At 49.6% G+C, this 27,965-nt stretch overlaps 1 protein-coding gene across 1 annotated transcript in view; it reads right to left on the bottom strand.

Moving 5' to 3' along the window:
* The window catches only part of nek7 (NIMA-related kinase 7), a 43,793-nt gene extending 19,538 nt beyond the window's left edge, over positions 1–24,255 (bottom strand). Inside the window, exons 1-4 of the mRNA XM_062452558.1 lie at positions 23,981–24,255; positions 9,187–9,274; positions 3,777–3,917; positions 2,311–2,373 (exon numbers count right to left, since the gene is read on the bottom strand). Of these exons, the coding sequence (XP_062308542.1) occupies positions 2,311–2,373; positions 3,777–3,917; positions 9,187–9,246 (264 nt within the window). The 5' untranslated portion in view covers positions 9,247–9,274; positions 23,981–24,255. The remainder of the gene's footprint in view (positions 1–2,310; positions 2,374–3,776; positions 3,918–9,186; positions 9,275–23,980) is intronic.
* Positions 24,256–27,965: the final 3,710 nt, after the last annotated feature.

The raw sequence follows: 27,965 nt of genomic DNA, 5'->3' as shown, positions 1-27,965 counted from the left end.
CCTCCCTCCTCTCTCTCCCCCTCCCCCCCTCCCTCCCTCCTCTCTCTCTCTCTCTCTCTCTCTCTCTCCCTCCTCTCTCTCCCCCCCTCCGCCTGTGAAGCCACATGTATTTCTGGCTCAGGGCTGCAGCTCAGTGTCGCAGCTCAGTGTCGCAGCTCAGTGTCGCGTCACACACCAGAGAGCTGGCCGTGGTGTGTTGACACCCCTCCCTTCACATCCAGCTGTCTTGGCCTGCTCCTGAACACACACACATACACACGCTCGCTCACTCACACACAGAGGCTCACACTCACACACACTCCTCACCTATGCCCTATCTCTCACACACACACACACGCACATTCAGAGGCTCGCCCCCACGCTCACACATCCTCACACACACGCTCACACACACACTCCCACCCCCATGCTCACACTCCCAGTAAGGACCCCTGTTGAGGGAGGTGTTGAAGGGGACAAACAGCAGCACTGGCTCATGGAGCGTACACACACACACACACACACACAGCTGTGTCTGGCGGGGTCTCGGGCCGACTTCAGAGAACACCAGGCTGGCCATGCACACACTGCAGCCCCACCAGGATCCAGGAAAATACGACTGAATCTGACTACAGGTCGGGTCTGTTCGTCATCCTTCACCTCAGGTCATTTAGTGGGGAAGCTCCATGGGAACACCTGGGCACACACGGGCAGAAACAGGGGGAGCAGAGCCTCAGGCAGACTGGGGGAGGGGTAACCAACAAGCAACCAGGTAAGAAACAGAGAAGAAAAGAGAGAGAGAGAGAGATAGGACAGAGACAGGAACGAGAAAGAGAGGATATCCTCCACGAGAGAGAGAGAGAGAGAGAGAGAGAGAGAGAGAGAGAGAGAGAGAGAGAGAGAGAGAGAGAGAGAGAGAGAGAGAGAGAGAGAGAGAGGAGAGGAGGACAGTGTGACAAGGAGAGAGAGGATTGAAAACGCTCCAGTTTCTGTGCCACAGTCAGCACAGATGGATGAACAGACAGACAGAGACAGACAGACAAATAAACAAACAGACCGATGCAGGGTCCTCTGTCAGTGTGTGTGTGTGTGTGTGTGTGTGTCTCATTATTCTGATTTGGTGCTGTGTCGCGTTGGAAGAACTCCATCACTCTCGGAGCCAGTGAGCTGGTCCAGCACAGCCATCAGCACTGAGCTAGAAGACATTGCTCAGCACACGAAAGAAACCAACATCCCACACTGAGAAGACGAGAAGAGGAGAAGGATGGAGGGGCATGACTTGGAGAGAGTTGGTATGGTGGGGTGTGGGGGTGGGGGGGTTGGAGAATGGGGTCAAGAAAGACACTACAGCACCCCCACCCCCCTCCCATCCCTGACCCCTCCTGTGGACACGCACACACACTGTCATACTCACACATTGTCACTCACACACACCCTGTCACACTCCCCATCATACTGACACCCTCCCCTCTCTCTCACACACACACCCCCACACAAACACACACCCACACACACCCACACTGTGTTGTTGTTGTTGGCATTAGTAGCAGATCCCTGTCTGAACACCCAGGGTCTCCCTGTCTCTGATTGGCTGGTCCAGCTCTCTGAGGCCCTCACTGAGGTGTCACAGTACTGAGGGTTTACAAGTAGCAGCATCTCCCTGTGTGTGTGTGTGTTCACATGGGCACACACACAACCTGAAGCATATGCAAACCTCTGATCTGTCTCTCACACACACACAGCACAGTCAGACACGCACACACTCACAGTCAGACACACACAACACCCTCCGATTTCAGAGACATGGATCACAGTTATTGAACCTGTCATTAATTTGTTCATTAGCATTTGAGGGCAGCAAAACCAAAGCGTGTTAAAGACAGTTTGATGAATCACAAAACGCTTCATTTGAAGACTAAAGGGGGGGGGGGGGTAGAAACAAAACATCAGAAAACACACAGGGGAAACTGCTACATTTCCATGGCGATGCACTGTTACCCCCCTCCCCCCCAGAACATTACCGAGATGAAAAATTGTTTAAAAAGAGGCTTTAAAAAAAAAAAAAAAAATTAAAAGTCAATGTGAGCCTGGAGGAATGACAGAGAAGCAAGGGATGTGTTTTGCTCACACACACACACACACACACACACCCACATACACCTTCTACACACACACACACACACACCTTCACACACCCGCACACACGACACCTTCACACACCCGCACACACATCCGTCTGGTACAGATCAATTGTTTTCCTGTGGTAGAAGGTCTCAGCTGAGCCGTGGTTAGCAGGAGCACGTGATGGCGCTCCCCCCCCCTGGTCTTTACCTTGAGGAGATCTATCTCTTTGATGCAATCTTGGCGAGCCTTGGCATCCATCAAGTCGAATATCTATCAGCAGATCAAAAGGAGAGAGAGGGACGGAGAGAGAGAGAGAGAGAGAGAGAGAGAGAGAGAGAGAGAGAGAGAGAGAGAGAGAGAGAGAGAGAGAGAGAGAGAGAGAGAGAGAGAGAGAGAGAGAGAGAGAGAGAAGAAAGAGAGGGAGGGAGGGAGAGAGAGAGAGGGAGAAAGAGAGAGGGAGGTAGAGAGGGGAGGGAGAAAGAGAGAGAGGGAGAGAGGAGGAGAGAGAGAGAGAGGAAGGAGAGAGAGAGAGAGAGAGAGAGAGAGAGAGAGAGAGAGAGAGAGAGAGAGAGAGAGAGAGGGGAAAGGGAAAGGAGAGAGACGGAGAGAGAAAGGGAGGGAGAAAGAGAGAGGGATGTTATGGTCTTTTTTATAAGAGAACAGTAGAGAGTTAGAAGAGACACAGCCCTCCCAGAAAGACAACAGAATACATGCTGGCTGAGCCACTAGCTGACAGTGTGTCCCTTTTTACATCTGAGTAGCACACACACACACCTACACACACCTGTGTGAGTGCCAGAAGAAGGGTGGCATACTTCCTTCCCATTAAAATGAAACAGAAATTCACTCTGAGACTTTTAGAAAAAAATATATGGTTAGGTTCCACTGAGCAACGATCCACAACCTGGTGAGCCTGTATTCCATCTGCGTGTGTGCGTGTGTGTGCGGGCGTGTGTGTGTGCGCGTCGGAGCATTGCAGAGTCTTCGTCTCTTCGGTCCTGTGAATCTGGCAGCAGCTCTTCCCTGTCAGACGATTCATTAGTGGTAATGAAGCATTGGGCTACCAATGATACAGACTAGTGTCTGTGTTTGTGTGTGTGTGTGTGTGAGTGTGTTTGTAGGGGGGGGGGGGGAATGTATTCATGACACTGTAAATGATCACACTGAAAATGTCCTTGGCCAGTTATAATTGTCTGTGATCTATTTTGCTTACACATACATAAACATACTACATGTACAGTATATACAAAACCTTTGTGTAACAAATGTTGTATTCAGCTCAGTAGTAATCTGAACTACTGATTTGTGGGGGCCATTCAAGTTAAAAGTATGTAAAAAATAAATGCCTGGCATTTAAATCAGACTTAAATCAGATTTAAATGTATTAAAATACAGCGTAATAAATTATATCCATCTTTTCTACAACTGGAAGTGTAGCAAAAATACAGATTTTGCATCTTCACATACTTATTGACAACTTTGAAACAATTCAAGTACATTTGGTCAGACAACCCCACCAGCTGAGCCTGGTTCAGCTGAGCCTGGTTCAGCTGAGCCCGGTTCAGCTGAGCCCGGTTCAGCTGAGCCCGGTTCAGCTGAGCCCGGTTCAGCTGAGCCCGGTTCAGCTGAGCCCGTTTCAGCTGAGCCCGGTTCAGGAGGGAGGCCATTCTCACCTGGACTTTCTTCAGAGCCATGGAGGTGTTGTCCAGCAGGTATCTGGCCCGGTACACCTCGCTGAACTGACCCCGGCCGATCTTCTTCTCGATCTGGAAGTTGGCCAGGGTGTTGTGGCCCATGTCCGGTTGCAGTGGCTTCTGGGAGATAGAGAGCGCACGCACACAACACAACGAGGGTCGTCAGTTGAGAAACCACAAGAAAAGCACATTTTCGCGATTTTCTGTTGTGTTTTTTCCCCCACGGAAGTGAGGGTGTTGATTACGAAAGGCAGGGAGAGCTTCTATCTGTTATGACAGGCTACCAATGAAGACAAACCAGCCGTGCACTCTTGAGGGATGAGCTTGACACCTGACTGAAAGTGTAAGACTAAAAGCTAGTCGTTTTCCAAACTGCCACACAAACACCTTGAAGTACAGTTCACCCTCATGAAATCAAAACAAAAGAGCATAATAGCAGAGAGAAAAAAACACAGTCTGCCAATCTACATGCATCCAGACCTCATAAGATCACGGGTTCTTTGTTGTTGGGAACGACATCTTGTTAGGTTCCTGGTTCTACAGACTTGAGAGAATCCTGTGGTTACACCCCCTCCCCCAACTCCCACTTCCCAGAATGCACTTCTCCCCCCCCCCCCCCACCTCCAACGCAGGGCTCCGTGTGCCCCGTGACACGCGGCGTCTAAAATTAAAAGCTAAGACGCAGCCTGGAATGAGCCCCTGGGATACGGGTGAAAAACACGCACGGAGCACGCCCTGACCTTTCCAGCCCTTTGGTAAACTCCCATCGCACTTGGGCGAAAGGAGAGGGGGTTGGGGGGGGGGGAGGGGAACAGGAAGTGACAGATATCAGAATGCCACATGTCACCAGCGCCCAGGGCCAGGGGGCGGGGAGCCACCGGGGGGCGTATGACTGAGGACTGTGCGCGGGAGAGGAAACGGGAGCGAGCCACGCTGGAGCACAAGAGACATGTTTGGTCCCCCCCCCACCCCCCGCCCCTCAGGGTCAGGGGTGAATAAAGGCAGCTTGAGAGCAGCAGAGGGAATGGGAAGGACAGTCCTGTGGGGGGGGAGCAGAGACCTCATCCCTGCAGCCACCTCCCAAGCTTTGATCCCCAGACCACAGCTGGAATCTGGGATCCTGCACATCGACGACAACTCGGCGGACAGGAGAAGGGGCCGCAATTTACCTCAGAGATACACGACGCGCCATTCACCTCAGGAGGTACACAACTCCCCATTCACCTCAGGAGGTACACAACTCCCCATTTACCTCAGGAGGTACACAACTCCCCATTTACCTCAGGAGGTACACAACTCCCCATTTACCTCAGGAGGTACACAACTCCCCATTTACCTCAGGAGGTACACAACTCCCCATTTACCTCAGGAGGTACACAACTCCCCATTTACCTCAGGAGGTACACAACTCCCCATTTACCTCAGGAGGTACACAACTCCCCATTTACCTCAGGAGGTACACAACTCCCCATTTACCTCAGGAGGTACACAACTCCCCATTTACCTCAGGAGGTACACAACTTCCCATTTACCTCAGGAGGTACACAACTCCCCATTTACCTCAGGAGGTACACAACTCCCCATTTACCTCAGGAGGTACACAACTCCTATTCCCAAACGAGGTCACCGGGTCGGCTCGCCGCCACAACAATGACAATGCTCCGCGCACTTCCCTCTGCGGTGAGTGACAAGAGAGGGGACAGGAGTAGAACCTAGAACCCTGCCGAACGCCATGGCGACGGTGCTGGGTACAGCCTAGCCTGGCGCGGGGGGCAGGAGGGGAGGGAGGGGGAAGGGGGTGTGGGCAGATCAGGGGGCCAGCCAATTTAAGCGTTTCATTGTTTTTTAAGCTGACAGCCCAGAGAGAGGAGGCGTGAGGCGGAGAGATGCCCCATCCAATTAACACCACGGAGGTGTGCGCTCGCCAGCGTGACACGACGATCAGCCGGAGAGGTCTGACACCGCTCGTGACATACTGCTGCAGTTACCGTTGTTCTGTGTCATTCTGGATATACGGGGAGAAGGAAGGAGGGGGGGGGGAGGGATGGAATGGGAAAAACCACAACGTAAAAATGTCTATGGCGTGTGCGTTTCGTGTGGCGATTCTGCTTGAAAAGAAAAACAACCATCGTCTTCTGTCTGAAGCTTCTAATGACATTAAGAAGAGAGCGGAGAGGAGGACATGAGACATGGAGGAGAGGAGAGCAGGAGAGAGAGGAAAGAGGAGAGAGAGAAAAGAGGAGAGGAGAGGAGAGGATAGACTAGGAGAGAAAAGCATAGAGCAGAGGAGAGGAGAGCAGGGGAGAGAGGAAAGAGGAGACGAGAGCAGGGGAGAGGAAAGAGGAGAGGAAAGAGGAGAGAGGAAAGAGGAGAGAGGACAGAGAAGAGGAGAGGAGAGAGGATAGACTAGGAGAGAAAAGCATAGAGCAGAGGAGAGGAGAGCAGGGGAGAGGAGAGCAGGGGAGAGAGGAAAGAGGAGAGAGGAAAGATAAGAGGAGAGAGGAAAGAGGAGAGGACGAGGGCATTGCTTTCACTCCCCGCACGGTAGCTTGACAAATGTTAGCATGAGCGCCGTAAAGCGCGGCGACAGCCCCCTGCTGAGAGCACAGTCTCACTAATGTGTTCTGGCACGCCAGCCCCGTAATCACACATTTACATATGCAATGACCTACATTTGCATGTCAGATCGCACACTGGGGGGGGCTTTTTTTTTTTTGGCAGCCGAGGGGCCGGCCTGCCAGGCAGGATTATGTCAGGCGACAGGCCTCAGCATTAGACACTTCATTAGAGCTAATCTGTTTAGCAGTGGGCAGTGGATGTAAACTTCACAGGCCATTTGAGGCACCTTTTCACCCTCCAGCCTGGCCTTCAAAGGGCAGCCGGGCCGCCTTGACTGACAGGCCCTCTCATCCACGGCACTGGGCTGTCACACGATGAGGAGCTTCCAGCTGACACACACGTGCTGACTCGCGCGCACACACACACACACACACACACACACACACACACACAGCACACAATGCCAGTGGGTTCAGAAGGCGAACAGCATAGAGGTGAAGTCTGTACAGATATTAGCTGAGGAAGGATTGTGTGTGTGTGTGTGTGTGTGTGTGTGCATGCGTGTGTGTGTGCGCATCAGGAGGGGAGGCAGGTTGGGCACAGAGAAGAAAGTGACCTAATGTCCATCACATCTCAGCAGAGGGAGAGTGAGATCAGCTAAGCTCCACACCTCCTCCATCCATCCATCTTCCATTCATCCTCCATCCATCCACCCATCCTGGCCTGCCATTGTCAGTGTTGAGCCCACATCATCCAGAGCCACTGGGATAATTCCAGCTCTATGGGAATAGTCTCTAGTAATGTGGTAATATGTGAATTCTCTGGTAATTGTCTCTAACTGTCAGAAAACTACACTTAGTCACATTTTTGAGAGGGAGACTTCAAGAGTGAGAGGGTGAGAATGAGAGAGTGAGAAAGAGACAGCGAGAGAGACAGTGAGAAAAAGAGAAAGAAAGAGAGAGTAAGCTAACGGGGCAGACAGAGGGACAGGAGCCAGAATGGAGGAGAAAGAGAGAGAGAGAGAGAGAGAGAGAGAGAGACAGAGAAAAAGAGACTGAGCAAGAGAGACAGAGAGACAGAGAGACAGAGAGACAGAGAGAGAGAGAGAGAGAGAGAAGAGAGAGAGAGAGAGAGAGAGAGAGAGAGAGAGAGAGAGAGAGAGAGAGAGAGAGAGAGAGAGAGAGAGAGAGAGAGAGACAGAGAAAAAGAGACTGAGCGAGAGAGACAGAGAGAGACACGGAGAGAGACAGAGGGACAGGAGGCAGAGTGGAGGAGTGACGTGGGATGACCAGTGGTGACACGACCACCACGCAGGGCTGACAGACGGAGGAGCACGGAGGGATGGGGGGGAGAAGGAGTGACAGAAGAAGAAAGAGAGGGGGGGAGGAGAGGGGGAGGAGGACGAGGCGTGATATGACAACCCTGCTATGCCAGCGGCTGCCAAGGAAAGGCCAGCGGGAGAGGAGGGAGACAGGAGGAGGGGAGGAAGAGAGGAGGGAGAGGAGATGGGAGGAGGGGAGGAAGAGAGGAGGGAGAGGGGGAGAGGAGATGGGAGGAGGAGAGGAGGGAGGGGGGGATGGGAGAAGACAGGAGGCGGGAGAAGGAGAGGAGAGGAAGAAAGGAGAAGGGGGAGCAGGAGGAGGAGGGAAGGAGAGGCGTCGCCTCCCTCACAGGGGGGCACAGGGGGATTCGAACAGAGGGCTCCCTTGCTCCCTATGCCACCCCTCAACACACCAGGCCCCTGCCAGCTTAGTACCCTTCAATATTCATCATGCCAGCCAGCCAGCCAGTCAACCAGCGAGGCAGCCAGTCAACCAGCCAGGCAACCACACTAGAGCCTCGACCCCAGCACACCCGCAGACCCGACTGTCAAAATCCGCCACGCCGATCAAAATCCCGTCTAAGGGCCTCGCCCTCCCACTCACTCAGAGAGCAAATGCACCATTAAAAATGCACATCTCCCCAGCTCATCTGGGCTCGGGCTAATGCATATGCATGACCCCTCCAGGACTAAGGGATGCGGGATCGCGAGCGCCGAACCCTTCATCGCATGTCCCATTCAGAGTTTTCAAAGGGGTGGGTGGGGTGGGGGTGTCGAGCGGAGGAGAACCTTCAGGAACGTGTGAAAGGGATTCAGGACTTGTTGAAAGGTGTCTATGTGGAAGCTCTTGACGTCGGGCATTACTGCACCCATACACCACCTGTCTCCTCCCGCTGAATAATCTGCGTTGAACGGCGCCCCGAAAATAAGGCTTTAACATGTTTTTCGGGTTAAAAATAAGAAGGCCTAACTAAGGCTTTGCCTAACTGCAATAAACAGTGCATCACAAAAAACTAAAGACAGCACTGGAAGAATGTTTTCATATATCGTTAGTGGTGGTAAAATCAGATCTCACTGGAATATCTATTCAATGTGGGAGACGTTGATAAAAAAACACGCTCAAATTAATCATTAAAACCTTCATCAGGCTTTATTTAATGCACAGCCTAATTATCCTTAATTTCACAATTACAAATCTTCGAATAAATTAACCCCTCTGGCAATTTCAGTGTTAATATTTCATTGCCCTTGTATACAGCGCACTGGGAAACAACAACTAAAGAACTCAGAGGAGTTTTTGTAGCAATGTGTGTGTGTGTGTGTGTGGGGGGGGGCAGCACTCCTTCTCCAGGTTCAGAGTCTAGGAGCCAGATTCATCCTTCCAGAGCACAATCAATGAGGCCCCATCTAGAAAGCTTGGCCCAAGTTGGACCCAACCTGTATGCTCTTATGACACCATGTGAGCTGAGCTTTAGAGTGTGTGTGTGTGTGTGTTGGGGAACACTGTACCTGAGACTGGAACACGGGCACGGCTGCGTGCTGTCCTTGTGGCTGTGCGTCCATGTCCATGGTGACAGGAACTTGATCCCTCACACGCCTGAGAAAATACACACACACAACCTCCGGTCAACATTTCCCTCAATATTCAGTCTTCACTTAACACCTCCTCTCGTCAACCTCCCGTCAACGTGAGCCCTCCAGCCCACACCACAAACCTCAGACAACGCAACTACAACTAATTATCAACGTGGCGTTGCCGTGGTGCTGCTGGAGACCGCTGGGTGCTCGGTAACGGCCTGGCTCGGTGTCATGTGGCTCCAGGACTTGACCCGAGTCACCTGACCCGAGTCACCTGACACCAGGAAGCTGAACAAACAGGGAACGCGTTTCTTAACCCAGGCAAGTCTGGTAGTTCTAAAGGCGTGCGCAGAAACTGAGAAGCGTTCTGGATCTGGTCCGTGACTGGTCTGTATCTGGGTCCATCTCTGGGCCGAGCCACCTGAATCCCCACACCCGAGACCCAGCTTCCAGACACCCTGTAGACCCTGACACCAGACACCCAGGGGAGCCGTCCGGTTTAGCCACTGTCACAGCCCTGGGAGGAATCTCAGGTTTCAAAGCCACACTCGCAGACAGAAGCAGGTAGGACCAGGACACTGTGTAAGAACCCACTCGCAGACAGAACTAGGTATGACCAGGACACTGTGTAAGAACCCACATGCAGACAGAAGCAGGTAGGACCAGGACACTGTGTAAGAACCCACATGCAGACAGAAGCAGGTAGGACCAGGACACTGTGTAAGAACCCACTCTCAGACAGAAGCAGGTAGGACCAGGACACTGTGTAAGAACCCACTCGCAGACAGAAGCAGGTAGGACCAGGACACTGTGTAAGAACCCACTCGCAGACAGAAGCAGGTAGGACCAGGACACTGTGTAAGAACCCACTCGCAGACAGAAGCAGGTAGGACCAGGACACTGTGTAAGAACCCACTCGCAGACAGAAGCAGGTAGGACCAGGACACTGTGTAAGAACCCACTCGCAGACAGAAGCAGGTAGGACCAGGACACTGTGTAAGAACCCACTCGCAGACAGAAGCAGGTAGGACCAGGACACTGTGTAAGAACCCACTCGCAGACAGAAGCAGGTATGACCAGGACACTGTGTAAGAACCCACTCGCAGACAGAAGCAGGTAGGACCAGGACACTGTGTAAGAACCCACTCTCAGACAGAAGCAGGTAGGACCAGGACACTGTGTAAGAACCCACATGCAGACAGAAGCAGGTAGGACCAGGACACTGTGTAAGAACCCACTCGCAGACAGAAGCAGGTAGGACCAGGACACTGTGTAAGAACCCACATGCAGACAGAAGCAGGTAGGACCAGGACACTGTGTAAGAACCCACTCGCAGACAGAAGCAGGTAGGACCAGGACACTGTGTAAGAACCCACATGCAGACAGAAGCAGGTAGGACCAGGACACTGTAAGAACCCACATGCAGACAGAAGCAGGTAGGACCAGGACACTGTAAGAACCCACATGCAGACAGAAGCAGGTAGGACCAGGACACTGTGTAAGAACCCACATGCAGACAGAAGCAGGTAGGACCAGGACACTGTATAAGAACCCACATGCAGACAGAAGCAGGTAGGACCAGGACACTGTGTAAGAACCCACTCGCAGACGGCGTCAGGCCCCTTCTGACAGGCGGTGTGTGCCCAGGAGGCTGTGTTCGTTTACACAGGCAACTCGGCTCGCTCTAAAAGACCTGAGGAAGCCGTGTATCCTGTCCCGGCTTGTTTGCGGGTGATTGCGTAAGATGTTCCGCTGGTGGCTCCTGGTGTTGCCTCCACGACACAGCCGGAGAAATGGGAACTATTGCCAAAAGGAATATTCTAAGATCCGTGTTGAGAGAATTGGAGGAAATCGGGGTATGATGCAAAAGTCCTGTTCAGTACCGCAATTACATTCGAATTCCAGTCTCACAACCTCCACCCATGTTCTCACATCCACGTTCTCACATCCACGTTCTCACATCCACGTTCTCACATCCACGTTCTCACATCCACGTTCTCACATCCACGTTCCCACATCCACGTTCTCACATCCACGTTCTCACATCCACGTTCCCACATCCACGTTCTCACATCCACGTTCTCACATCCACGTTCTCACATCCACGTTCTCACATCCACGTTCTCACATCCACGTTCTCGCAGTACATGATGGGACATCTTCATCCCACCTCACACAGACATGTCGTCGGGGGGACAGGATGGAGATACACACACAAACACACACCCCGAAGGGGCACAGGAAGAAGGATAATAAGTAGTTGTACTGTGACAGAGCCAACAAACCTTAAAAGGCTTATGTTCTTTTCCATCAGGTACAGTAGCATGGAGGTGGGGCAGGGTGATAGAAAAAGATGGAGAGATAGAGAGGGAGGTGAGATAGAGAGGGAGGGATAAATAGAGAGGGAGGGAGAGATAGAGAGGGGGGTGATAGAGGGAAGCATTTTAATGATTCAGTCACACACTGCATGGGTTTCACCAGCTCAATTACTGACTAAGAAATACACACACACACAGACACGTTTACGTCCTGAAAATCACAGTAACTGCTGCTTTTTTTCACCTCCCTCCTTATCTTTCTGCCCATCTGACCGTCTGTCTGTCTGCCTGTCCACCACCTCTGTCTCCCTGCCTGCCTGCCTGCCTGCCTGCCTGCCTGCCTGCCTGCCTGCCTGTCCGTCACCTTGTCAGACTGAGGGGACTACTCACGGCGTCTTGCTTCCCCAGCCAATTAAAACTCCCAGACAGTGCAGGAGAGCGGAATGACAAACGGGAAGCCATCTCCATGGCGACATAATCAGTCTGATTTAGCAAAGGTTAATAATGCTAATGAGACCGATGCGGTGTGTGTGTATGCGCATGTGTGTCCTCTGTGTGTGTCCATGAGCGTGCACGCATGTGTGTCTGTGCGCGTGCATGTGAGAGACAGAAAGAGACAGAGACAGACAGAGACAGAGACAGAGACAGAGACAGAGACAGAGACAGAGAGAGAGAGAGAGAGAGAGAGAGAGAGAGAGAGAGAGAGAGAGAGAGAGAGAGAGAGAAGAGAGAGAAGGCCAAGTCAGGCTGACTGACAGTGTCTCTAGCGCTCCCAGACGAAGCGCTTCTGTCTCCCAGCATCGCAAGGCTGACTGGCCGACCAACTCTGAAACTTAGGTCAAAAGCTCAGTAGGTTAGTTAGCTTATGGGCTAAATGTTTCTATTAGCGGATAGTTTTCTATTTGATGTTCCTCTTAGAGGCGAGGGAGTCCGAGAGTGAGGGGGGGGAGAAGGAATCAGAGAAACAGAGAGAAGAAGAGAGAGACACAGAGAGAGAGAGAGAGAGAGAGAGAGAGAGAGAGAGAGAGAGAGAGAGAGAGAGAGAGAGAGAGAGAGAGAGAGAGAGAGAGAGAGAGGGCGCCGTATGTTTGCTGGTTGCCATGGCGTTCGCACAGGAGGTTGTGATGGGGGTCCAAGCAGCCTCTGCAGCAGTTCATCGCATTTCATTCTCCAGCTCTGGAGATGGAGCCTGGCTCTCTCCCTGCCCCTTCTCTCCCCTGCCCCCTCTCACCGCCCCATGTCACAATACCCAGGGGGCATCTGGGCCCGCGCCCTGTCTTTGGCCCTCCCACACCCTCATTAACAGGATCAATTAAGACTGCCACATTCCATCAGCGCCCCGGTGACCACGGAGAAGAGACCAAGAGCTGCCTCAGACTGGGGTGACTAACCAAGCAGAAGGCACCAAGCCAGCAGTCACACTCTCAAGTCACACAAGCACGTACACACACACACTCGCACCTCAGACACACACAAACTCAAGACTCACAGTCACACACACACACACACTCACTCACTCACTCACAGGAAGCCGGTTAGAACAACATCCTTTTAAAAATGATTAAAATCATTCCTAAACGTTCCTAAAGGAGAAACTTGTTTCCGGTTTAAGACTCTAGGCTCGGCCGTTGTTGTTCGGACATGACAGTTTCCTTCCCAGGCTGGTCAGCAGCATAGCTAAACTTCATTTTCTCATATGCTTAGAAGTATAGGAGTATGCTTCTCTGCGATGTTTTGTTGCCCCCGCTGAGCTAAGTCAAAACAGGCCAGTCTAGACCGCCCCAGCGTAAACAAACACTGGGTTCTGACTGGGCTCCAGCTGGGCCCGCAGCCGAGCCAGACGGAGCCAATCACAGGCTGCCATAATCAGCTGTGGTGGTGCTCTTCCTGTGTGCGAACAGAACGGAGCTGGATCGAGTTGGGTCAGACTGGGTAGGGTAGAGTAGGGCAGGGCAGGGTAGGGAGGGAGAAGGAGGGGGATAGGAGAGAAGGAGAGGGGAAAAGAGAGAGGATGGGGGGGAGGGAGGGAGGGAGGGTGTGTGGGTGTTAACCAGCCTGGTAGAGTGGAGTGCAACATCAGCAGTACAACCAAGGACAGCCGACATGAAGAGACTGATGAGTCTGGCCGTCCTCAGATGGTGTTTAGAGAGAGAGGGAGAGGGGGGGAGAGATGGAGGGAGAGGGGGGGAGAGATGGAGGGAGAGGGGGTGAGAGATGGAGGGAGAGGGGGGGAGAGATGGAGGGAGAGGGGGGGGAGAGATGGAGGGAGAGGTAGAGGGAGAGGGGGGGAGAGATGGAGGGAAAGGGGGGGAGAGATGGAAGGAGAGGGGGAGAGGGGGAGAGATGGAGGGAAAGGGGGGAGAGATGGAAGGAGAGGTGGGAGGGGGAGAGATGGAGGGAGGAGAGATGGGGAGAGATGGGGGATCGACAGAGACAGAATAAAAGAAAAAGAGACTCAGACTGACAGAAAGAAAGGAGAAAGAAACAGAAAGTGAGACATGAGAGAGAGAGAGAGAGAGAGGTAGAGAGAGAGGTAGAGAGAGAGGTAGAGAGAGAGGTAGAGAGAGAGGTAGAGGTAGAGAGAGAGGTAGAGAGAGAGGTAGAGAGAGAGAGAGAGGTAGAGAGAGAGGTAGAGAGAGAGGTAGAGAGAGAGAGAGAGAGAGAGAGAGAGAGAGAGAGAGAGAGTCGATGGAGGGGGAGAGATATAGCAGTCTGAGACTGGGATGTGTGCTGTGTGGGAATCAAAGGCACCTTTGAGCAGGCCGAGACAGCCAGAGCGCTGGACGTGGTGTCCATGATTACAAGAAGCAGGGAAACCTTTGAGTTTGCTCTCATGAAAGCCAAGCAGGGCCCTTCTGATGGCTTTGCCGGGCCTGCGCAGGCAACACGAGCACACTAATGATGGAGTCGATCTGGAGAGGAACCCCAAGAAGCTCCAATTTATTTTAATCACTATTAAAAATCATTAGTTCTCGATCCGCGCGCGTGCAGTGGGGCCGTGTCTTTAAGCGGGAGTCTTAAACGGAACGGGAAATGGAGATGTGTTGTCACCGAGGCCCAGGGTGGAGGACAAACCTTTGAAAGCGTCTTTCAACAGCTCGCCGAACAAAAGTCAAACCTTTTTTTTCTTTCTTTCTTCACCCCGTCTCATCGCAAAAAGTTCAAACGGGGAACGAAAGGAAAACGCTGAACGCATCTCAGCGAGAGATCGCTCCCTGATCCTGCCCCGTCTACAAAGAGGGACAACAACAGGCGCTCGAATCAAATGCACCTTCCTACAATCAACAGACGCAGTTTGGCCTGCTAATTACCATCAGCCCACTTCACAACAGAACACCCATGTGTGTGTGTGTGTGTGTGTGTGTGTGTGTGTGTGTCTGAAGAACACACCCAACTTCAATCCCCCGGCCTTCCACTCTCATATAGATCCAGAACAACAAGACCTTCAGCCTCTGACGAGGCGATGGGAGCAGAGTGCAGAGGATGATGAAGAAGAGAAATGCTGAGGCCTTCAGGGAGCCCAGCCAGCGATCCATAGTCCTTCTCCCTCACTATTTATATCCTCCTTTACATCTTTCGCTTTCATATTTTATAGGCTAATGATTATTTCTAGAAGTAAACAGCACAGCACAATTGGCTGTGGCTGTATGTGAGGGCCTGCTTGATTTATACCTCCGTGCCCACACAAACTAGCTCACCGCTTCAGTGTGTGCGTGTGTGTGTCCACTGTCTTTTGTTGCAGCTTGTGAACTGTCTCTCCCGGTCCTGTCATAACCAAACAGTCCATTAACAACAGCTGGCCACGCCTGTTTCAAACCCGATTTCTGCTCCATCCACAGCCCAAATCTTGTGTGTGTGGTGCGTGTTTGTATGCGTGGTGCGTGTTTGTATGCGTGTTGGTGTGTGTGTGGTGCGTGTTTGTATGCGTGTTGGTGTGTGTGTGGTGCGTGTTTGTATGCGTGTTGGTGTGTGTGTGCGTGTGTTGGTGTGTGTGTGTCTTACTCCACCCCCCCCCCACACACACACACACACACACTTTCCAACCCAACTCTCCTCCCACCTCATCCTCCCACATGCAGTACAAATGTCTGCCATTCACCGAGTGAAAGCCTGAAGTACATGCAGGTGTCAGGCTCTCGTCTCCACCTCCTCCATCCTCTCCTCCTCATCCTCCTCTCCCCCTCCTCCTTCTCCTCCTACTCTCCTGCTCTCGAAGGGCTGTGCTCTGAGGAGCTGGCGCGAGGCTAAAGGCCCAGGCCACCTCTCCCTCCATTGTCCTCGCCCTCTCCACGCCAGCGTTGATGACTCACTTGAGGAAGCCTTTGTGGCGCTGCCGTCACTCCGGCAGGTGCCTCACAGCAGAAGGCACCAGCCAGAGAGGGGGGCGAGAGACAGCGAGAGACAGAGAGCGCCCCCGTGACCGGTACCGTTTGATGTGGTGCTTTCATCCGCGGAGCCAACGTCCATGCAAATAATCACTTGAAGAACAAACACACGCACACAAACACAAACACACACACACACACACAAAAACATTCCACTTGTGCTTGTAAAGATAAAGACGGCAAAGGCGTCCACGTGTTGCCCGTGACGACCCTCCCCCGTCTCCCCCGCCCGTGTTTGGACTGTCAATCACACGGCGCGGGATGCCGCCGATGCCATTCAGACGAACGTTTAACTAAAAGGCCTACTTTGAGATTTGAATCCGAATTGAGATCTGAAAGCCGGCGAACAAAAAGAGACTTCAATCAGGTCTTAAACGTGGTGTTTTGGTTTTTACAGAGAGAGAGAGAGAAAAGGAGAGGAAAAAGAAGGAAAAAAAGCTCGTTTCCCAGGAGAACCAAATTAACCGCAATTATCCACAACGTGGGTCTTATTAATTAGCTTGAAGACAGACACGCTTGTCCTAACAGTCGGCAAGTCTCACAGCCAACATTCAGAGGCCAAGGGGGCATTTTCCCTGGCTAAAAAAAGGTCACAACTTCCGATGTCAAACTAAATTTGCCATCGCCAGACCCCACGGGCATCATCAGATGACCGCCTGGCTGACTGCCTGCTTGGCTTGCTGCCTGCGTACACGGGGTCCATCCCAGCTGACCATGACAGCCCTCCCTGAACCAGTCAGGCAGGAAGTCTCAGCCAGGCTGTGGTGTTGTTCGGTATCGGAAGATCAGTTGAAGAGGTGAACCTGGTTCCCTGGGGAGTGTGGAGGCCAGTACCCCAGGATCTGAGTGCCCCTGGGGGACTGGAAGCCGAAGTCACACACCCCTCTCCCCTTCCCGGCTCCAGCACAGCGGACTGTCCTCCAGGTCTAATGAGGCCTTTGTTCGTTAGCCACGTCACTGACCACCACCCCCGGATTAGCTCCGTCACCTCGGGGACTGAGATGGGATGTGACACGCCGTGGCGCGGGGCTAAGCTAGGGCTCCAGAGTGAGTCAAGGCCACACCCCCCCCCCCCCCACCCCCACCTCCCCCGACTCACGACAGCCTAGCGATCATGCTAACACAAGTCTACAGTCTGAGGCATCCTCTCCTTCCTTCCTTCCCTCCCTCCCTCCCTCCGTCCGCCTCCCCCCTTATCCCTCTTTCTCTTTCTGTCTCTCCGCTCTTTGGGGGAAAGTGGGTGGTGAGGAGAAGGAGGAGGAGGGAGGGGGGCTAGGATAACAACAGTTCCGACACAGAGCGTGGAAGAATCTCAAAGTTGTTCTCGTTTCTTCGCGTCTGAAAACAACATCTGGTGTTCCGGGGGTCTCCCCCCCCCTCGGTTAAAGCGGTGGTTTCCACCGCGCTCCGTCCACGCTGCTGCTTGCTTCCCCCCCCCCCCCCCCTTTACCCTTGACAGTTCCGAGTGGCTCACTTCGCATCAGCGTTCGAGTCTGCATGAAACAGAATGACAAGAGCAAGATGTCCGAACCATTAGTAACACGAGAGGGAGCCGTTCGCAGGCCACGTCTCCGTGCATAGCTGAGCACCGACGCTCGTCTGCGGGCCCCCACCAGGCCTCGCCAGGCCGGGGCCTCGGAGACACTCTGCACCCCCAGAACCCTCACCCCGGCAGGGGTCACGACCCCTGCCCAACCTGACCCTAGACCTGGCCGAAATACTGAGAGAGGACGAGACCAAATAACATGGATACGTAAACGTATAAAACAAACACGCGTATACACCAAGACTCATAGAAAGATATACTGTGTACAAGCGCACACACACACATACAAAACCCCTGGGAACAAAACTGAAATCAAGTCTCAGTCTGGTTATGGTTCTATCCCAGCCTACTGTGGGTTCTGTGGTGGGCCCTGCTGACGGCCACAACACACACGCACACACACACACCCCTAACCAGATGCAGTGCAGAGCTTTACAATCAGAGGTCAAACAAAGTGTGTCTGTGTGCGTGTGCGCGCGCGTGTGTGTGTGTGTGAATTCTCAGACAATCAAAGGAGGAGACCTCGCCTGCTGTCAGAGTGAAGCACAGCGCGGCTACATGACTGGCTTGTTTCTGATGTCAGCAGCTCAGTATCAGTGTGTGGTGTGGCCTACGCATGTGTGTGTGCCAGCATCCTCCTTCTGCTGCTGGAGAAACAACATACGGCACACACACACACACACACAGCAGACACAGTCAAAAAAACGCACAAAAATGGGGACGGACACACATATGTATAAACACACACACACAGGAAAGGCTGCATATTTATTTTTACTCTGCTTTCCAGCCTCCTTCGCATGAGCGCATCTCCCTGTGTTTCTGCACTGCGTGTGTGTGTGTGTGTGTGTGTGTGCGCACGCGTGTGAGGAGCTGATGATCAAGAGGATTACAGTGGCCCTAAGGGGTCACACCTCTCACCCTCCTCCCTCTCCTCCCTCTCCTCCCTCTCCTCATGCCTGCGGGGACTTCCCTTTCCAGCTCTGCAGAGACATGTGCTCAACACCCCACGCTGAGCCCTGACATCCAGACCAACACAGCCCCAGTGTGCCATCAGCTCAGCCAAAACAAGGGCACCTCCAAACTCTGTCTCCCCCATCCTCCTCCTCGCTCTCTGCCCCTGCTCCTCACTCGCTCCCCCTCCTCCTCGCTCTCTCCCCCTCGCTCTCTCCCCCTCGTCCTCGCTCTCTCCCCCTCCTCCTCGCTCTCTCCCCCTCGTCCTCGCTCTCTCCCCCTCCTCCTCGCTCTCTCCCCCTCCTCCTCGCTCTCTCCCCCTCGTCCTCGCTCTCTCCCCCTCGCTCTCTCCCCCTCCTCCTCACTCTCTCTCCCTCCTCCCAAAGAAGATATATCGAGGGCAGATTACGTAGAAGTTACCACCTTATCGGCAAATTCAAACTCTTCTCCCTTTTCTACCCATCTCAAGCACTCATGCCTAGTCATCTCATCCAGTCATCCATTTCTCCTGGTCCCTTTCTCTCCTCATCCTTTCATCCCTTCCTACCTACCTCATCCCTCTCTCTCCATCCCCCATCTTCCTTCCTCCTCCTCCTCCTCCTCCTCCTACGAGTCGTAAACAGCTCTAGTTCACGGGGCTCCATCTCCCTGGATGTCACATGGCACATTGAGGAGCCTGCAGAAGCCAGTTCTGAACCTGGTCGGAGAGGAACACTCAGGCCCTCAACTGTCTATCCAGTGGCCTCTTTTAAAACGGCACCAGATAGTAAGTAAGCAAGCCTAGGCCTAATTACCCCTCTATCAAATAACACTTGACCTACAAGGTTAAAGTTTCTAGTTTCAATTAGCCTAGTATCATATCCAAAAAACACTTCATTAATGCATCATCCACTTAGGAATTTCCCAGGCCAATGAAACAAATTTGCAATATTGACCCGTCTACGTATTATGCTAATCTGGATGTGCTTGTGTTACAGTCGTGCGTTTTATGCCCTTTGGGTAGAGAGAATAAAAATCTTCATCACAAACAATGAGCCAATAATTAGCAACAGGCAGAGAGAGACACGTAATGTAAAACAGAGTTAGGCCTACCAATATGTTACATTCTCCTTAAGATACAAAGGAGAGGCCGATGCCTGAAGGAATTCTCATACACTGATTTGCAGGTTAGGCTATCGTTGTTAACCATGAAACAGACTATAGTGGCATTGTCTGAATCCCCCAAAATGTGAGTTTATTTGGCAGAACTCTCCGTATGCAAACCACTGACAGTTGCTGAGGAGGCAGAGACAAAGGAAGGGGGGGGGGGGGTACTCTTCACAACCAAAGAAAGAGGAAGGCAGGCCTGCTACAGACTAGAAAGATCTTCCCTTCCCACATTAAGATATTAATATTAATGTTTCCTGGGCTTTCTTTTTTGGACGATTTGAAACACGGAAAACTTAAAAAGCGCAAATTCCAGGAGTTCTGTGTGCAGTTTGACCCGGAGTCGCACTGACACCGAGCGTGACAGCATCGCTGTTCAAAGAGACCAAACTGCTTTCATCAGGGGATCCTTTTCTTGCCGAGACTCCGCCAGCCCATGCCATCTGCTTTAGTCTAAAATGGTAACTTCCAGGATGTTCTCTGCGTTTTTCAGGCGCTTCACAGGGCCTGGTAAACAGGCTGCGCTCCGATGTGCGCTCCCTGTTTGCAGACGCGTGTAGCGCTCTTAAATATTCACTGGTAAACTGTCAACCAGGAGCTGGCCTCCTGCCCAGCTTTCACAGTGTGGTGTAAAGGCCCCTCCGAGCCAGGCCCATCCCCAACTACCCCTGAACAACCCTCCAACTACCCCTGAACAACCCCCCAACTACCCCTGAACAACCCTCCAACTATCCCTGAACAACCCTCCAACTACCCCTGAACAACCCTCCAACTACCCCTGAACAACCCTCCAACTAGCCCTGAACAACCCTCCAACTACCCCTGAATTACCCCCCCCCCCCAACTACCCCTGAATAACCCCACAAACTACCCCTCAACAACCCTCCAACAAACCCTGAACAACTGGTTGCCTAGCTCCTTCCAGTGCACCCCCCCCCCCTCCCCCTCCCCAACCACACACACACACACACACAAACTAAAAGAACAGCTAGATAGCCTGCTGACTCCCAGTCCTTCCTTCAGACAGACATCTGTAAAATATTTTTATTCACTGCCCACAACCGCACCACACTTGGCAAAGGTCTCCCAGCGACAGTCTGGCCTCACTTCTGAAGGAGCCAGGCAGAGTTATGGCTGCTGCTGCCTTCTCCAGCTCCCTCCTCCACACCTCCAGGCCCTTACCAGGGCCCCAGGCCAAAGCCAGGACCCGACAGTCAGGCGAAGGCTGCTCTAAGACGGGTCACAACACGCACAGCAGTCCCTGGCACCTCAGTCTGGCACGGAGGTCTGGAACATTCAGACCAAGGGCTTTCGAACACAGTGGAGTGGAGATGAACTCCTGCACTGCTCTCAGCAGATCTGCTTTTCTGCTCCCTTAACTGGCTCGCACTGAGGCAGGAACAAGCGCCCATAGCGCAGCTTTTGCAAGGATTTCTCTCTTCTCTCTCAAAGTACAAATTCATCTTGCTTTTTTTGGTCTCGTCTCATGACAAATGCATACGGTCACTGTCAAGAGATGTGGTGTTTACAGTGGCATACAGCATCTTTCCATGAAAGTGAATTTGTATCCTGGGGGATTTGCGGTTTGTGTGCGGATAATCAAAAGAGATCTGGAGGGGGAGGAAACGACACAACCTCCGATAAATGGAATTCCTGCTTTTGAGCGATCTTTCCAGCACACTTCACAATGTGCCAACAAGGCTTTGTCTGTTTGGAGGACAGGCCAGTACAACGCTTGCAGGCCTGCCCTGTAACATGCACACGCACACCGCAGCTTATAGGCTAAATTCCATTGTATGCCGCATGCACAAATAAACAAAGAAATCAAAAAACACTGGCGACAATAACAAAACCTATACATAACATCCTGTAGCCTAAATCCAGATTTTACTTCCCTTTAAGATTAAGGTCATAAGCACCTGATATTTCACACATTGTGAAAATTATATCTAACATTTTGGTTTACCAACACAAAAAAACTACAGTTTTGTCAAACAAATAACAGGCTGTTATTCCGATATTTTGCCTTGAGACCCTCTGAGTAAACAGATATAGTAGGGTCATGATTGCGACCCCAGGACACCCCAAACACTTCCCAGACATAAGGACAGGTCAGAGGTCAGTTATTGTGTGTTTGCATGACTTTGTAGTGTCTGTCGCCCCCACCCCCCCAGAGCACAGCAGGCCTTGATGAGAGGAGATCAATCTCTCTGAAAATTGAGCACTTTCTTACTAAAGCAAAGGCCGGAAGGCATCCTCTAAGGATAGACGAATCTCTAGATCTCCAGTGACCTTCATAAGATAGAGGAATGAGGAAGATATGAGGAAATATTGATGGGCTGGTTGTTTGAAGGAGAGAAAGAAAGAGTAATGGGAAACCGTATGCGCCATGCTTAACAATACAGGATACAGTAACGGCTTTAAACCAACTCTTCTTTTATCATTTTCTCGTCTTATTAGGGCCATTTGTAGTCCTGTTGTAACACTTAACGATTGCTTACAAAAAAGCCTAACATTATAAATGGTTAGACCTAGCCAATAAGACTAGGTCCTGAACCTATGTCAGTGTCATGTCTTGGGTGTGCTAGACAATCTACTTGACATATACTGCAAAGGGTTTAATGTAGCTGAAGAAATTGAAATTCCCTGCAGCATCCGTACATAAAATGTTGTCTGAGGGGGAAAAAACGAAGAAAAAAAAATAACAAAGAATGTTCTTTGTAAGTCCCTGAGGCACGGTGAGTGTAATATTGGTCAGATGACAAATGTTTCGTTGGATATTGAATCTGGTTCGAGGGTTGGCTGCAGGGCTAAAACAGGAAAGGGTTTTGGCCAATTCTGCTTTGCTTAATCACTTCTCGCGTGATAGAGGTTGGGCATCCAGATACTGCACACAGACAAGTCTGTCACCGCTTCTAGAAATTTAGTTCTAGAAGTTTAGGGCTGAGCCAAAAGCATGCCATTTTAAAACATAACGTAAAAACACAAACAATGGGCATATTAAACGATATACAAAAGACTACATCACTGCTTACACACCTGATGCAATAAAAGAAGCCAGAAACCGGATCATGAAGTTTTGCCAGAGGCGTCAAAACCCATCCATCTCTCATCAGCAATCAAAACCAAGGTTACTGGCAGGGAGTCCTAAGAGCTACAACTGTTGACGATCAGAGCGGCTTGATGAAAGCTTTTGGCAGTCTTTTACTACGCTAATCATTCCTGTTTTTGACAAGTTCCTTGATAATCTTCTTCATAGACCCAATGATCTCAACTGCCTAATACTGTCAGTGTAGTGAACTGTGGTGTTTGACAGACAGTGAATGTTGCAACTTAGGTGAGTAACAACTTGGATGATGAGATATGATCCCTGCCTTCTGAATCACGTGTGGATTCAGGCCAACTGTAACTAAATTAGAACATGAAACACAAGGTCCACGGAAACAATGGAACGAGCTCGCCTTTCCAGTTAAGACTACCTAGCTGAACGGATCCATGTCAAATATTGAGCTATTTCTACAGCTTCTATTTTAAGTCTAAGCTAAAGCCAGTCAAAACGATTGTCAAAGTATAATATGTGATGGACTCTTAACCAGACATTGGAAAATAATCCCATAGTTCTGTTCAGACTGAATAAAAACGAATTTAATTCAAGTCCATATAATAATAAGTTAATTAACATACGTTTTGTTTATTAGGAAAAGTTAAACTGGACCATGGCAACGTGCAAAAGTAGTTACTTAGTACCAGAGTTATGGAAAAAACGACATAAAGATATCAGTATTACATATTTAAAGGTTATTGCAAATTGTACAGTAAAAGTTACACAAGCGATCCTATCAAAGACCATCCCTGTCGTTTCATCTCACGTGGATAGAAAACTAGTTACTGTCACCCTAACGTATCTATAAAGGCCTTCTTAGTCGGGCTAACTGTAGCTAATATCCCAACTGTCAAGTTAAAGCAGGAAGTCATTTGAGTAAAAACGCGTTACATTTTGCTTACAAGCCTAGCAACGAATGAAAGATGGTACGAATGAAACAAACGTAGTGTGGACTAGTTTGGTAGCTTGCTAGCCAACTTTCCGTAACTTTAGCTGAAAAGTTTTGCTAGCCTAGTTGGACTGGCTTAACACTACTAACAGGAAGCTAGTTAGCCAAGTAATGCTACAACTAACTAAAATTAATAGAAACATAAGTAGCTAGCTATAACGTTGGTTGTCAAATATTGTAACTATAGTACCAAGCAAGAAAACAAGCTAGCCAGACAGACGGACAAGCTTAACACATGAAACGTGGCTTAGCACGCTACTAGTAGGTATCGCTACCACAGCTTTCTGCATGCTAACTTGTTAGCAAACGTCGTTAGCTACTTACAAGGAATTGGGAGCCTCTAGCTACTGTACTGTATTCCTTTAAGTTCAATGTCTTCGGATAACGAAGGCGGTTCTCTTTGATATGACTTTCCTTTTCTTCTCAAGGTCGCGCTCAGGTTTAAATGTTCGGCCTCGCGTGGTAACGTATCCTACCACTGGTAAAAGTTATGGAGACGGCCTGTTTTGTAAAACCAGTTGAATGTGTACGTGTTCAGAATCTCGGCCTCTCACCATTCCTGGCCACTGCCAACAATGTAAACAAACCAGCATTCTCGAAGCTAAGGGGCGGAGCAAGTGTCAAAAAGTAGTGCAGGGCTGTCAAATACCGCGGGATTCGTGTAAGAATGTCTGTGTTTCATCAACATGAATTAGTTAACTAGGCATGGCTATCTGTGTTCATTGATATGACATGCCTAGATTTTAGGATCCACATTGAACATGCACGGTACCTTTTTCTCTCCCCACGCACACGCACAGTTACGCACACGGGCGTGCACACACCCACACACTTAGACAACAATTATGTTTTCTCTCTCATTCGATAGGCTATAGTTTTGTGTGACAGTTTGAGGAGGGGAGAAGGGGGTGCACAGAAAGAGAGAGAGAGAGAAGGAGAGAGAGAGAGAGAGAGAGAGAGAGAGAGAGAGAGAGAGAGAGAGAGAGAGAGAGAGAGAGAGAGAGAGAGAGAGAAAGTCAGTGCTGTGTCAATTGATCATTAAGAATAGAATTGCAATCATTCACATGAACGGTTTGGCTGGATGCAATCAAATCGTCTGGTTTAGCTTTGATGCAGCTTTAACATGTGGATTTCACAGAGAATTCATACACCACTAATACAGCAAATACATCTGTCTTCCCATCCCCACTATTAATAATCAACAAGTTAGGTGGAAGGGTATTTTTTCTCCCTACTTCAATAGCCTTTTTGTTAACCTCCCTGCAAATGTGGAAAGAGAAGACGCCTGGAGTGTAGTTTTTTTTTTCCTTGAACAACAGTTGAAGATTAAAAGAAATGTCTGTCAATTCTGTTGGTGAATAATGCTGTGTGGAATTTAATGGCATGAGTTATATTGGGTTCCCTCTACACCCACATTTTCTTTCAATAAGATCAATGACGCTCAGTGACAGATAGGGACGGTCTTTTGTATCTTCAAATTTCAGGTTTCTAAGGGAATAATTAGATGGATGGATGAAAAGTAATGCATCAGTCTTCCAGCGAGCTGCACCGGGAGAGCCGCTGGTTCAACACGCCTGTTTGGTAGAAAGCTGTTTAATAATCGTGTTGAATTTCTATTGTTCTAAAAGTGTCTTAGCACTGATCTGCATTAAACCAATGGCAAACTTTTTTTCCGGTTGATATTGTTTATTTAGCTGTGAGGATTTTGCTTTGATTGGAGGGAATTTTTTTACGGATTGTCTTCTATTTCACTTTCTTTCCCTTGCAAACTTCCAGGTGTCTGTGGCAGAGAACAAGACGAAATATGTTCCGCAGAGAAAAGGGGATTTGTTGGAGGCAACCACTGTAGGCCGACAGGAATTCATAGACATTTTATTAAAAATAAAATTTTATGTTATCTATAATTTTCCTCTCAGCTCTGTTCTGCAAGGTGAAAAATAGATTTGCAGGTGGAAAATAGCCTACATTTTATGTTAAAATGTTAACATTTAATCAGCTCACAAATCTGTCAGGATCTGCCAAATTGAAATTATTGACAACTGAATATCGTATTGGCCTAATGTTTTTGTTGAAATACCAAAATTAATACAATTGTTGAGTTATGGAGATGTGTATGTCATGTGTATTTGTCAAAAGTAAACAAACTTGTGAAACTATTCAAATATAGGCCTACGTTACAGTTTTGTTGAGCTAAAATGTTCTTATTGAAATTAAATATTAATTGCGTTCACAAACACTTGTGATACAGGCCTTTATAACTAATGGCATACTCTAATGAGTGAGTCATTTGTCCATATTGTTTAACGTTTTGAAATATAGCCTAACACAATTGCTTTTTGCATTTCAGTTCAATATAATTTATGTGTTGACAACAACAAAAAATAAACCTAAACCGCAACTGAAAAAGATCTCCATGCTTTCAATAGTGTTTGATTTATTTGTTCTGTCTTACGGTCTCGAGAGTAAAGTGTCATAGCAGTGTTGAACACAGAGAATCTCCAGCGACTCAGAGCAGACTTCACAGAGCCAACAGATGGAGATAAGGAACGTGCGCCCCGGAAGTTTACCCGACAGAGAGGTTAGACTCACCCAGTAGAAAAGTGACCTGTCACGCTCTGGCACGCAAAATCACAGCAAGAACACAGGCACTGGGAACTCGTTTTACCTGACACCCAATAAACGTGGTTGAATATTTCGTGCTCTTATTAAATGACTAATTAATGTGCTGTTGCTCAAAGTATTTAACTGTCAAGTCTTGGTCATCATTCCTCATCAGTTTCCATAGACATTTCCCCCCCAAAAACAATGCATGATAACATCAAATAAAAAGTGTTCCTATTATAGGGATGTGGAAAACACAATAGCCTATTTAATGATATGTAAATACTACACTAAATACTGACAAAGTATTAAAATAATTATGTGTTGAAGGGGTTTGTGAGTAGGGGATAAATATGTGTTTGTGTGTATGTGTTGAAGGGGTTTGTGAGGGGATACATATATGTGTGTACTTTATGTGTACTTTATGTGTGTGTGCCTCCCAGATTTCTCCACCTGTTCCGCATGAGGCAGCAGGACAAGCCATCCACCAGCTTTCAGAATCAGAACCAGAATCAGAATTCGGTTTATTCGCCATGTATATTATACAAACACGGAATTTACTGTGGCAGGGAGGTGCAAAACACTAAACATATACAGATCTTAAATTAAGTAAAAGTACAAAGGTTTAACTATTTCTAAGAACTAAACAATCTAAGAATACAAAAATTTAAATATAAAATATATATAAAAAGAATAGAATGAGCAGCGTGAATGGTCAACATAGTGCAATCGGATACTGAGATAAGCAATCGGATACTGAGATAAATTCCCTGACCTCGGATACTGAGATAGATTCCCTGACCTCCTCCCCTTTCACGGCTGTATCTGGGCAGGCCATGCCGTGTAAGGTTGAACCATGTCTCATCCAGTTCGTCACCTCTCTGACATCTGTGTGTGTGTCTGTGTGAATGTGTGAGCGCCAATGTGTTGAAACTGAATAAACGCCTTGAAATGAGAGGGCGGTAAGCGGGGCGGAACTGGTGTTGTCACTCTCTCTTTCTCTCTCTCTCTCTGTCTATCTCTGTCTATCTCTCTCTCTCATGCTCACACATAGACCCCACTGAATTGACACCCTCACCAACAGAAGTGGTTCACAGTCCTGTGATCATCCATACTTTGTTTGGACCCTGTCACCTGTCACTTTTGGGCATGTCGTGTGTGTGCGTTTCTCTTTGTCCCTGTATACCTTTGCATGCATGCGTACTGTATTGATGTGTTTGTTTGCCATGTGTGTGTTTGTCTTAAGATGAACTATACCTGGCAGCTGTGACATTCTGGCTGTGTGAGGTGTGTACCAGCTGACTGGGTCCTATCGTCAGGTCTCTCCCAGAAATAAAACCTCTGTCTGTGTTCTGTTGTTTGTCATCTGTGGTTTACGACTGGGACATGCTGCATACTGTAATTTAGTATCCTTCCAGGGACATGGGTGTTCCCTCTCACACACACACATGCACATGCACTCTCACACACTCGCGCGCACACACTTTGTTTAGTCCCTATCTTCTGTCACCTGCGTTCATGACGTGTGTGTGTTTCCGTTTTAGCCTCTGTCCTTTCGACTTTTTCCACATCCCGTTTCACTCATCTCCATACAAAGTTGACTTAGTTGTTCTGTAAATCTAGCAAAGAAAAACTCTAAGCTGTCTGAAGCTCTTAGTTGTTTCGCATACAGAACTCATGGAAGAGGACAATGGGGTGTTCCATATCA

Source organism: Osmerus eperlanus, chromosome 26 (assembly GCF_963692335.1).
Source record: "Osmerus eperlanus chromosome 26, fOsmEpe2.1, whole genome shotgun sequence".
In the NCBI taxonomy this organism is placed as follows: domain Eukaryota; kingdom Metazoa; phylum Chordata; class Actinopteri; order Osmeriformes; family Osmeridae; genus Osmerus; species Osmerus eperlanus.
The sequence above is the reverse complement of the archived record's forward strand: the minus strand, read 5'-3'. Positions and strand labels throughout refer to the sequence as shown.